The sequence below is a fragment of the Peromyscus leucopus genome, chromosome 7 (genome assembly GCF_004664715.2).
Source record: "Peromyscus leucopus breed LL Stock chromosome 7, UCI_PerLeu_2.1, whole genome shotgun sequence".
Taxonomy (NCBI): Eukaryota; Metazoa; Chordata; class Mammalia; order Rodentia; family Cricetidae; genus Peromyscus; species Peromyscus leucopus.
Genome location: NC_051069.1, coordinates 110857246 through 110869596, shown reverse-complemented (window position 1 = coordinate 110869596; position 12351 = coordinate 110857246). Strand labels below are relative to the sequence as shown.

The window sequence follows — 12351 nt, the reverse complement described above, 5'->3', positions numbered from 1 at the left end:
CCCAGCAGTGGGGCGGTGGGGATGGGTAGATCCTTGAGGCTCCCTTGTCAGCCAGCCTAGCCAACTTTGCAAGCTCCAGGCCAATGAGCTATACTGTCTCAAAAAAGAAAGGTGGACAGAGTCTGAGGAAGACACTGAAGTTAGCCTTCATGTGTGCACACACACAAGCACACATGTACCCCCTCACACAAAAACTCAGAAAAGGAGATTTTTACTTTCATTTTCCTGCAGCACTTGGTATCAAGTTCAGGGTTTCATGCATGTAGAACTAACACACAGAGCTGTGTCTCTGGCCCACTTTCTCTCTTATTTATAAAGGACATGGTCTGATTTTTAGGGGTTCTATTAAAGAACATAAACATTCATTCCAGTAATACTTTTCTAGTAAAAGATAGCTGTTCCTCTAGAGGCCCAAACTGAGCTGCAGTAGCCATGGGGGTGGATTTGACAAGACAGTAGAACAATGATTTTGTAGATGACCACATCGGTATCTTATACCACGTAGGAATGACGGAAACATGAGAAAAGAAGAGTCATGGATTGCAGTGTCCTGTAGGAGGGTCTGAGCATAGATGCTGTAGTACCCAAGACTTTGCTATCCTGTGGTCACTGGTCACTGTCCACTTGGTGTCACCCAGAGGGCTTCAGGTAGGAGCACAGGAGAATGAGGGTCCATGGATGCCCTGCTGTGTAGCCTTTGGAAACAAAGCTTTAGCTCTGATACCACTGCATTCCTACACATGCAGCAGACATGCAGCAGTGTCTTTGCATGCAAGGCTGCTGCCTCTGCTTCCCTCCCTGCATGCTCCTGAGATTCTTGGACTCTGTGTCATGGACTGGGAATAAAGAGGATGCAGGAGTCACAGAACAGACAAGGTCCAGACAGGGCTGTGAAAGTATAGGCTGGTGCATAGTACCCCAGGAACAAGGAAAGAGAGGAGCTGCCACATGTCACCCCATCAGTGCACAGGAGGTTTGATATGCCAAGTTATCACCAACAGATTTGCTAAACAAGCAGGTTTTATGGCTACTGCTTATAAATGAGAAAGAAAAACAAAAACTAGAAAGAAATCAGAAAAGGAGTCAGCAGGTCACAGAACAATCCTACAGTACAGAGATGCCACCACCCATGAACAAAACATGCCACAAGGGCTAAGACTCTGCAGCCCTGCTGACACTCACGGGTAGGAACCCTGCCATGCCACTGCCAAGGCTTCCTTAGTACCCAAGGACCTTCTGTTGCTCACTGTGCCTGAGCATTTTTTAATGGAAACAGTATGGGTTTAAAGGGATGGGCCAGCTAGCCTGGGCCATTCTACATCTGCTTCTTGTAAAATTTACCTGGCAGGGTCTCCTGAAACTCCTTCTCCTCACCCTGTGTGCTACTCATCTTTTGGCACTGTAATAAAACACCTGAGAGACCAACTTCAGAAGAGAGAAGACTTATTCTGAATCAGATGGCCAAATCTCCTGTTGCTATGGCTGGGCTCATGGCAGCCCATTATGGTGGCAGGAGTGTATGGTGATCTGTTTACCCATCTTCCTATTATTCCACCACCTCCCAGTAATGCCATGGACTAGGGAGAGCCTTCAGTCCATGGGCCTCATGGGATACACAGGTTCAGACTTCCACACCACTCTGAGTTGGGCCAAGAGCCAGCCACTGGTGAGCCCACCATTGGCCTGGGCCTTTGGGTCAGTTACGTGTCCCCTTGCTTTGCGGTGGGGCTGTCCCACTCACGAGTCCCAGTAGCACCCCAGCTGTCCCTGTGACTGACATTTTAGGGATTACAAATGTTTATTTCTTGAGTGATTCAATTAAGAGTAAATGAAGTATCCAGTGAACAGGAAGTTTGATCTTCATGTCACTTTGCTTCCAGCTCTTGCAGAACATCCCAGCACAGTTATTAGGGCTGCTTGTTTTTTTGTGTTTTGTTTTTGTTTTTTTAACTTGTCAAATGATCAGAACAGTTGTTGAAAACACAAAGCATGTGTCAAATAGAACCTCCCTACAGACTCCACCCTCACTCCCCGCCCCCATTCCCAGCTGATCTAGCCCAGAAGCTGCTTTGAGCATGAAGCATTGCTCTAGGGGAACAGCACCTTCGCAGCGGGCATCGCTCAAGCTGGTTAGGAAGAGCTGTGAGCTAGCACAGCTTTGCCAAAGCCAAACTTTCTCACCCCAGGGACAGGTGGCAGCCCTATCACCCAGAGCCTCTGGGTTCTGGCCCCTTAAATTAGTCACTTCCCTCCCTTTGTTCTAACTGGCTTTCCCACCTCAAGCTGTTGTTGAATGAGCTATGGAAGTGGAGAGAGCTGGAGAAGGCTTCTGAGGTTTGGGGTGGCCCCTGTGCAGCTCACCGCTGGCTCTCCTAACATTGTCTGCATGCTCTTCCCCGGGCCTTCTGTTTTTCAGTATCTTGCTAACCTTTCATGCCCAGCTCCTCACTCTCTTGACTTCTTTTGGGAAATTGTCCAAATAGCTATCCAGAGGCCTACACTAGCACTTAAGATAGCAAGGAGTTCCTGTCACTGCTGGTGTGCCTGATTGGTGTGTCAGGAGCAGAGAGCTTGAGGAAAGCTGGGTGTTGGGTCACAGATGCTGCCCTGGCCCCTGGCCCTGGCCCCTGCCCCTGCCCCCTGGCCCCTGCCCACTGGCCCTGGCCCCTGCCCCTGCCCCCTGGCCCCTGCCCCTTACCCCTGGCCCCTGCCCCTTACCCCCTGGCCCCTGCCCCTTACCCCCTGGCCCCTTACCCCTGGATGCCCTTACCCCCTGCCCCCTGCCCCTTACCCCCTGCCCCTGCCCTTTACCCCCTGGCCCCTGCCCCTGGCCCCACAGCCTCTGTAACCAGGTAGAAGACACCATGACGGCTTCTTTTAAACTCCAAAGGAGCTGCTGTTCATTATCTCACTGAAACAAACTGTGTGATACTTTGTGTGACTTGTGGGGAGATGTGAGCAAGGCCTTTCTACTCTCCCCAGATGGGTACAGCAGCAGCCAAAGTACAGTGTCTGACGAACCAGTGAGTTTATTGGGTAACACTTCTAGGCGCATAAATGAGGAGTAACTTACCAAGAGTATGGATGGAGTGGTGCAGGAAAGTGGAATTTAAAAGACAAAAACAGGGACTGGAGAGATGATGCAGCAGTTAAGAGCATTTATTGCTCTTGCAGAAACCTGGACTCAGTTCTCAGCCAGCTCACAGTCATCTGCAATTCCAGTTTCAGGTCATCCAATGCCCTCTTCTGACCTCTGGGGCACCAGACCTGCATGTGGTGCACATACATTTATGCAGACAAAACACTTATACATATTAAAATAAATCTAATGAAATTTAAAAATATATAAAAATAACTACAAAACATTACCAGTGGGTAAAGAAGAAATAACCCATTTGTTGTTTTTCAAGCTCTTCCATGAACTGTTTTTATAAATTAGCATTTGTCTGGTAATTTTTGTAACAATCAGAGGGTTTTTACTTTTCTGAGAAAGTTTCTTGGGTTGGGTTGAGGCGCCGTACACACAGCAAACTCTGTAGGAGTCACATTCTCTTCTCGGGATCCCAAGAATCCGACTCTGATTTGCATTTTGTTTCAGAAGCCAAGGGGCTGGGCACACACTGCTAGGAAAACACAGCTGCTGCTCTTGATCATTCCAGAATTTTCTAGATTTCACAAAATAAAATGGCTCCACTCCCTGTGCTCCTGGCTCGAGACTCCCAGGGTTCCCCATCCCTGCAGTGAACAGAGGCAACCTGCTAGCCGGTGGTCGGCAGAGGTCCCCGCTCGCCCAGGAGGTGTTGAACTCAGAGCTGATTTCCTGTGGCCTACTCTTTCTGCTCTTCCCTGCAAACACTGCTTAATCAAACTGTTGTGTTGAACCAACTTTTTGTTTATTTTAAAATTCCTATTTGACCCCCCTCACACACCATTTCTTTTCTCTTTTCTTTTGTTTAGGGTACAGTTTTATGAGTTTTACTTTTAAGAAAATGCTGCTAGAGTCTGGTATGGTGGTGCACACACGCCACCTCGACCAATGCTTGAAACTCTCAAGCAGGACGGCCATGAGTTTGAGGCCAACATGGCTATGTAATAAAACCTTGTTCAAAACATCAAGGCACCCAACTTAAAAACAAAGGATACTGCTGATGAATAATTATAGTCATGACTCATAAAAATGCCTTTTCTTTCATGGACAAGCTCCTTCCTCCCAACTCTCCATTTTGATTGCATTTTTCACCAAATATGTGTCCTATTCCATATCAGCTCTTCCTTTTAAATAAGTCAGAATGTCTGTGGTGCTGGTGCAGGGAGTCCCTGGCAGATTAGGAAGGAAGTGGGGCTAGAGGCTACTGGCTAAGCAGCAGCCAGCCAGGTGACCCCATCCCAGAGCTGCTTCATTCTTCATTCCAGATTCTCCAGGTTCTAAGTTGTTTTCTGAACAATCTTGATCAGGTAAGGCAAGGAGCCTGGCAGAGCATTATCCTTTTTTAATGTAAACTTTCCTCCCTTATAAAAGTGATGTATGTCAGCTATTAAAGTCTAAAGATGGGGAGCTGGCAGATAGCTCTATGTCCTTCCAAATGCTCTGCACCCAAGGGAGACAAGGCCTCAGAGGAACTTTGTTTCATCTTGTTTTTGAATTGATTCCCACCAAGACTCCAAGGCACACAAACAAAGGTGCAGATTTGTTAAGAGAGGCAGGATGGACCGGTGTGGGTGTGGCTCCAGCTGCAAACTCCAGAAGGTTTCTTCTCATCCACTAACTTGTTTCTTATGTAATGCATTTAATGATGTTATCATATATAGAATTGTATCCCAGTCCACTAATAGAATAATGGTACAACCTAGCCTCTTCTCGTTGCTTGTTTATCCTTTGTAGATTATATTCAGAGTCTTATCTCATCTACAGCACATGAAAATGTCCAATCAGTGCTGTTTTTACTTCTTGTCTGCCTAAGCATCTACTAGTGTTGACTTGGGCAGCCACAGTGTGGTCAAGGCCACCCATCCTCCCATCCTGGGTCATTCCAGATCACTGTTAATGTGGGATCTGGCTGGGAACCCCTAATTTCTAGATCTTCTGGTTTCTGCATACTCAATCCAGCATGATGCTGACTCCCATGACCCCCCCTCTCCTCCCAGGAGTCACTGTTTATTTCCCCTCCATCTTTTGAAATCTTGCAGTAAGGAAATCATTTCATTTTCCTCCACCTATCTTTTTTTCTGTCAACAGTAAGTGTAACTCATCTTGAGCTGCCTCTTGTTGATGTCCTTACCACCTTCTAATTCTTCTTACCTTTAAAGATTGAGTGTTGTCAGTCATACTTTTACCACACAGGTTTTGTTCTTTAATGGTTCTGATGTCTGAGGGTGTTGAACCTCTCACAAGACACCAGACAATGCTGGGTTTGTAGAAAGTCTTTTGGGTGGAGCTGTGCATCTGCTGTGTGGGATTCATTAGAGGCAATGCACTCTATCCACCTGATTGTAAATCTCATGTTGTATTATGAGGCACTTCTTAATGATGCTAGATGAGAAGAGAATAGTCCTTGATTGCTAATGTCTGAAAGGGCACACTGTAGTCTTTGAAAATTAACAGAAAGGGTCCCAGGTACTTTAAGATTGAACTTGTCTCCTGGCAAAAGGTAGTGTCAGTGTCAACACAAGGTCTTTCTCTTTGCAGCATGCCCTCTTGGCTTTGAAGTTCATACTTGCATTTGCCATCCCTGATAAACCACGGCACATCCAGATGAAACTGGCCAGATTGGAATTCGAATCTTTGGAAGCACTCAAGCAGCAGGTAAGAGCCATGTGCCTGGAAACACTATCAGACTGTGTTCCTCTATCACAGGAGTCAGGCCACTCTGTGTTTCCTTCAGCATTGAATTGCCAGTTAAATAAACACAGAGGACTCCAGTATAGGATGGGAGAGCCCAACCCAGATCCTATAATGCCAGCAAAAAGTGTGTTTAAAGGTCAAGGCAAAGCCAGCAGAAGTATCCAAGCAATGGGAAGTGATGAATGGAATAAAAGAGCAAAACAGGTTTCTAAGAATCACACCGGTGCTGCTCCCACCATTTCTAATTGTGCCTTTTGTAGAAACAGTAGGGAGGAGAGGCAAGTAAATAGGATCCTAAATAGTATCTTGGAAACTGAGACTGGAAAACCTGTGGGCAGAGCCACAAAGAATGCCCTGAAGATTGTTTCCATGTTCTACCAGATGAAAGAGAGAGAGAGAGAGAGAGAGAGAGAGAGAGAGAGAGAGAGAGAGAGAGAGATAGGGGAGCTCACGCTGGAATTCACCATGGTTGATTTTCTGCCTATGAGGAGAACAAAGAGAAGACAGAGAGTTCCTGGGTACTCAGAGCTGTTTACCTCCTGTGAGATATGTCAGTTTAAGCAATGAGGTAATGAATTGGGCAGTGTCTTCCCAGAGACCAGCTCTAGGTTCAGCACCTCTTGGACCACACAGTATTTGGAGAATTGGAGGGGGAAATGTAAAAAGGCCCCACCCTAGCTGACCCTCTGATAAAGTGAGGACTCTCAGGGCAGTGGTGCAGATGGGAACCCCATGTTAGAGTGTTGTGCCTGCTGTGGGGATTCAAGAAGAAGAGATAAGAGAATCTGGTCCCCAGTCAGCTGGGCTCATTGTCTCATGGTAGGTGATAAGACTCAGTTCCTGGGCTTGCTAGGGAGGTAGGTCTGGTGTCTTTACCCTAAGCTCAGCCTCGTTCATGCTCCTGACGCTGTAGTGAAACAGCCCTGTGATGGTTAGCTTCATTCTGGAGAACTAAGAAGGTCACATGCTGAGAGGGGCAGACACAGCGTGACTGCAGACATAGAGGCTTACATATTTAAAGCCCATAAAATAAATATTAAAAGCAATAGGAAGCTAGACATTTGGCAGGTGGGTATCTGTGAGTTTTAGGCCACACTGGACCACATAACAAGTTCTAAAACAGCCAGGGTTACAGAAGATTGAAATCCTCTCTTTAAAAAAAAGTCAGGAGGCATATTATAAATTTTATATACAGTCATTTGTTTTCTTTCATAAGAAATAAACAATTTAATTATAAATTCCCCATTTACAGGAAAAGTTAGAATATAAAGTCTTTAGATGGTAACATATTAAACAATATGGATAATCCGTATGAAGAATGTTTTTAAATTCTCTTAGAATCAGAAAATTCTATCTTTGACTGGGGAGATGGCTCAGTAGTTAGAGCATGGGCCCAGAGTTCACATCCCTGTAATTCCAGCCTCAGGAGACTGAGACAGGGCCCCCAGCACAAGCTGGCGAGCGGCACGACCCATATCAAGGAGGCCTGAGTCTGACTGAAAGATTCTGCCTCTGTGAATAAGGTAGAAGAGTGATTCCTGATGTCAACTTTGGACCTCTGTATGCACTCACACACAGGTACCCAAACACACACACACACACACACAAGTACCCAAACACACACACACACACACACACACAAGTAGAAAAAGAAAAAGTACTCAGTATTGTGGAAATGTGGTGTCAGTCAAGTATGCAGAAGCAAGTGTGAGTGAGAACTTTTCTTCTCCTTTTCTTCTCCTTCCGTTTTAGCCTCACGCTGGGGAAGGGGATGTCCTGCAGTGCTCAGATCAACCTGCTTGTGCCTCTCAGCACTTCAGTCTGCAAGGGCCTTTGTCTCTGTCTTCCTCAGCCTGGCATTCCACCATCTGTCTGCCTTGTAACTAAGTGTGGCCTCAACTCTCCGCTTTGCCCTTTGCCACAAATAGAGAGGCTTCTGGTCGCATGGCCAGTTTTGGGGCCCAAGTTAAAAATGTAGCTATGGAGAGTGTGTCTAAGAACTCACTCACATCTGGCTGTCCCACACTTCCCCTGTGAAGTGATCAGAAGTTTGTAGTCAGGGCTGGAGAGATGGCTCAGTGGTTTAGAGCATTGCCTCCTCTTCTAGAGGACCTGGGTTCAATTCCCAGCACCTACATGGCAGCTCACAGCTATTTGTAAGTTCAGTTCCAGGGGATCAGACACCTTCACACAGACATATATACAGGAAAAACACCAATAAAATAGAGAGAGAGAGAGAGAGAGAGAGAGAGAGAGAGAGAGAGAGAGAAGTTGTTACTCTCTAATAATAGTTCTGCTACATCCAGATAGCTATTATATTATGTCTAGTTTACATCAACCCAATTCCCATTTTAAAAACAAAATATGATTAAAAGTTTTAAGTCATCTGTTCCTAAATAAGCTGTACATTTTAGACATAGAACTTTAAAAATATTCATGTGCCTGGACCATGGGCCTGATTTACTGAATCTAAGGCAGGATCTCAGGACCTACATGTTAAAGCCCCTCTTGTTACCCCACCTCCTTCCCAGTTCCCAACCCGGAGCTAAGCACAGTTGAGTGCCTTGAAGAGCAAGCTTAAGCAGCTTCTGCCAGCATGCCCTTCAGGTGACCCGTTTGCACTCAGTTTGGGATTGACCTTTGAACCAGCATGCCAGATGATGCTGACTTGGAGACCTGGAGACAGCCCAGGTAGAGACTCTTGGAGCCCCTGTTGCGCCTTCGGGGGGGGGGGGGGGGGGGCGTGAGCTGCCTTGCAGTGAACTTGGAAGGAAAAGTGCTCTGTGCTTCCCAGTAGGTAACTGGCATTCCTGAACACACAGGCAAACCAGACACGTGTGACTGAGAGCGAGCAGGGTGAGCATCTGCTCTTCATTTGGAACCACTCAGCTCAGCTGAGACCTCCAGGAAGAGCTTAGATGGGGACTGCCACCACAGGATGCTCTTGTGTCTTTACAAATTGGCTTATTCAGTGTCCAGTAATCTTAAGAACAAGTTAAAAATAGAAAAGAGTATTAACCAAGAGCCATTGGTAACTGGAGTCCAGTACATACCTGGGAACTGTCAGTAGTCACTTAGCTAGCCACTCTGGGCAGCCAGGCCTGCGCATGAGTCAGGGAGCAGGGACAGATATCTAGAGCCTCCAGAAAGATGGTAGCCTCTGAAGTCAGCTCAAGGATCAAGACAAGGACCAAAATCAGAACCAGGACCGTGGCTCAGAAAGGTTGGTGATCAGTCCTCACCAGACACTGCCTGCCTAGCTGGGATAGAGCTCCGGTAGAGAGAGCTTGCTAGTCGTGATGGTACCCTGGTTCCTTCCCCAGCACAGGAAAAATAAACATTGTCTTGGTTTTCTGGGGTTAAATACACTTTAACCATTTCTCTAACATCTCGTGAGAGCTTCTGAATGCACCCTTTCCCCACTTCTGTATCCTCACATAATGAGAAGGACACAACATTTTTAACGGAGCATGTAAGATTTCACAGCAGAGAATGAGGATGTGGAGCATTTGACTCTTAAACATGGAATGGTGTGATGATCTGCCAACACCTCGCTCAGAATGAAATGTTTGAAACAGGGTGTGTGGAGACTCTGCAATACCTGTTGCGTCGTTCTAGAAATCTAAGATGTCTAAAAGCTAAAGTTTCTTAATTGAAAAAATGTTTGTTTTGATCCAAATAAAGAAATGGCAGATAAATAAAGAGGTGAGAGCGAGGAACTCAGGGTGCCGGATCCTGGGGCCTTGGCAGGGTCTAAAGGTAGATCCAAGTCCAGCAGGGGATCCCAGCCTTACGGAGTTCAAGAGCTCAGGTGCCATCTGAGCCAATTCATCTCTCCTCTGGGTCGCATAGCTCATCTTACAGCCCTGTGAAGCTGGTGGGCAAGAGGCTCAGCCTCCCTGTGAATATGGTCTTCCATTACCCAGGGCAGGGGAGGTGGTACCTACCACACAGGTCACAATGTCAGGAGGATGTCAGAAGGCAGTGTCATGGAAGGAGCGTGGGGATGCGGAGTGGGAACAAGGACCTCCTCACGTGTGAGCCCTTAGGTGGCCCAGCAGGGAATTCTAGAGTAAAATGACACCTGCGGCCATTTCTGGTAAACTTCTGGGTGGTGTCTTGGAGTTTCTATTGCTGTGATAAAACAACACCCTGACCATAAACAATTTGGGGAGGAAAGTGTTTATTTCAGTTTACAACTCTCAGGTCACACTCCATTGCTGAGAAAAGTCAGGGCAGGATCCTGGAGGCAGGAGCTGATGCAGAGGCCATGCAGGAGTGCTGCTGACTGACTGGCTTGCTCCTAATGGCTGGTCCAGCCTGCTTTCTTACAGCACCAAAACCACCAGCCCAGAGGTGGCACCGCTCACATAGAGCTGGGCCCTCACCCTAATCATCAACTGATAAAGTGCACCACGGCTTTGTTCACAGCCAGTCTGGTGGGAACGTTTTCTCAACTGAGATTCCCCCTTCTAGATGACTGTAGTTTGTATCAGATCGACATAAAACTAGCCACCCGAGAGGCACGCAGGATTGTACCTTGAAAGCAGCCCCACCTCTCCCCACGGCCTCCACAGTTAGGGAATTCTAGGTGTTGCCTGTGGCAGCTGGTGTGTGATGGGGAGAACGTGAGTTGCACACTAATGAAAGCCTTCGCACACCAGTGACTACACAGAGGTCCTCCGAGTGTGATCTGTTAGCCCTTTGCAGTGATTCCTTCCACTTGACTTTGTCCCAGCTGATAAATCAACCTTGATCCTCCTGCCTCAGCCTCTTCAGCATATCCTTCTGGTGCTGCCCCAGCCAGTGTGGTAACTGTCCTTACAGGTGCCTGGGCTCAGTGGGTAAGAGTACTTGCTGTGTGAACATGACCTGAGTTCAGATCCAAGGACCCACAGAAACAGAGGTCAGATGTGGCCATGCCAGGCTTGTATCCCAGCACTGTGGGTCACAGGAGGCTCCCCAGGGCTGGCTGGCTACAACCCTGACTCCATGTCCACTGGGGGATGCTGCCTCAAGGGAATGAGGTAAGGAAGGGAACCCGATGTTCTCCTCTGACCTCTGTGTGTATAAAGAGAGCAGGATGGAGAGGGAGGAGAGGCAGGGAAAGGGATACGAGCCAGCAAGTCTTGACTTCTGGGCATCTCAATTCACTTCTTCTCCAGTCACTCTTCTCTCACTCTGGCTCTAGTCTCGGGGTCTCCATTTCCTGCCACTGTGTGATGTGGACCACTATACTTAGGCTTTGTCTCCTCTGAGAGCTCTGAAGTCCTCAGGTCCAGGCAGTGTCCAACACAGTAAGACCTGGCATCCAGTAGCTTCTCGATAAATATCTCAGACTATGTTGACTTGCACATAGTTCAGAAGCCAGTGTTTTAAATAAATGACAAATGATGTCCTTGGACAAAACACGAGTCTTAAAATAGACACAGGCAAAAATGGAAACAAGTCATTTGCCTTTCTGAGATCACTAGGGGAAAGAATGTGCTGTGAGGACTTCCACGTGAGCCCTGCAGAGCGACCTCAGGTTCTCGTTCCCCCATCAGTAATAAGAAAAGCTCACGAAGTCTACAGTAACTAAGCCAGGTGGGGATCTAAAGCATTGCCCTTAGTCCTTGTGCTGAAAACCTGCCAATTCATGCTCTGGAACAGCCCCATCTCCTGCTCTGACTTCTTTCCTCTGTGTTTTCTATTCTCCCCAGTGAAGTCTTCAGAGCACATGCATTCCTTCAGCAGTGGTTGTAGCTCTGCAAAGCCTTCCGACTGTGTCTGCCTTTCCCAGCGGACAGCCTGTGTCAGTAGCCACTGAACTCACTGCTTTCTAAACAAAATTTAAAATATGTGTATCTTAGTTTTCCCACCAGATATAGGAAACATGGCCAAGGTGAAAAGCTTTGCTACGATGTGTTTCACTATGGTAAAAAAGAAATTATTCAAGAAAAAGATTTACTGTTGGTGATCATCAATTCAGAGGTAATTTGCCTGTGACTATTGGGCTTGAAGCTTCCTAGGAAAGGATCACCCCAGCCATGGGCTCTGTAACCATCAGGAGTGGAGCATGAAGTGAGCACCAGGGGGTCAGAGCCATGCCTTGATGTGTTTTCACACTGCCAAAGGCTAGTCCTTGACTTTTCAATTACCCTCCACTCATTACCTCTGCATACTGGATTAAGTAGCCACTATTGAACACTCTGTGTGCATAGGACACACACTTCATTGTTGTTTTGAGAAAGAGTCTCAGTGTACAGTTCAAGCTGCCCCAAGCTCACCATTCCACTGCCTCAGCCTGCCAAGTGCTATGGTTACAGGCAGGCTCAACACACCCTGTGAAAACACGTTTTTAAACTTGTAATTGCTAAGATTCGAGAGCCTTTAAAATGGAATAAGCTATGCTAATTTTCCTACTGAGTCACATGGCCTGGGAGTCTCAGAGATATGACAAGAGATTGCCACACATGTAGTGTTGATAGACTGGGGGACAGGGATCCTAGAGGAACCTCTAGGGACTG

At 47.0% G+C, this 12351-nt stretch overlaps 1 protein-coding gene across 1 annotated transcript in view; it reads left to right on the top strand.

The window, feature by feature from the left end:
* The window catches only part of Ano10 (anoctamin 10), a 117405-nt gene that overhangs the window by 79749 nt on the left and 25305 nt on the right, over nucleotides 1–12351 (top strand). Inside the window, exon 14 of the mRNA XM_028890480.2 lies at nucleotides 5687–5803. Within this exon, the coding sequence (XP_028746313.1) occupies nucleotides 5687–5803 (117 nt within the window). The remainder of the gene's footprint in view (nucleotides 1–5686; nucleotides 5804–12351) is intronic.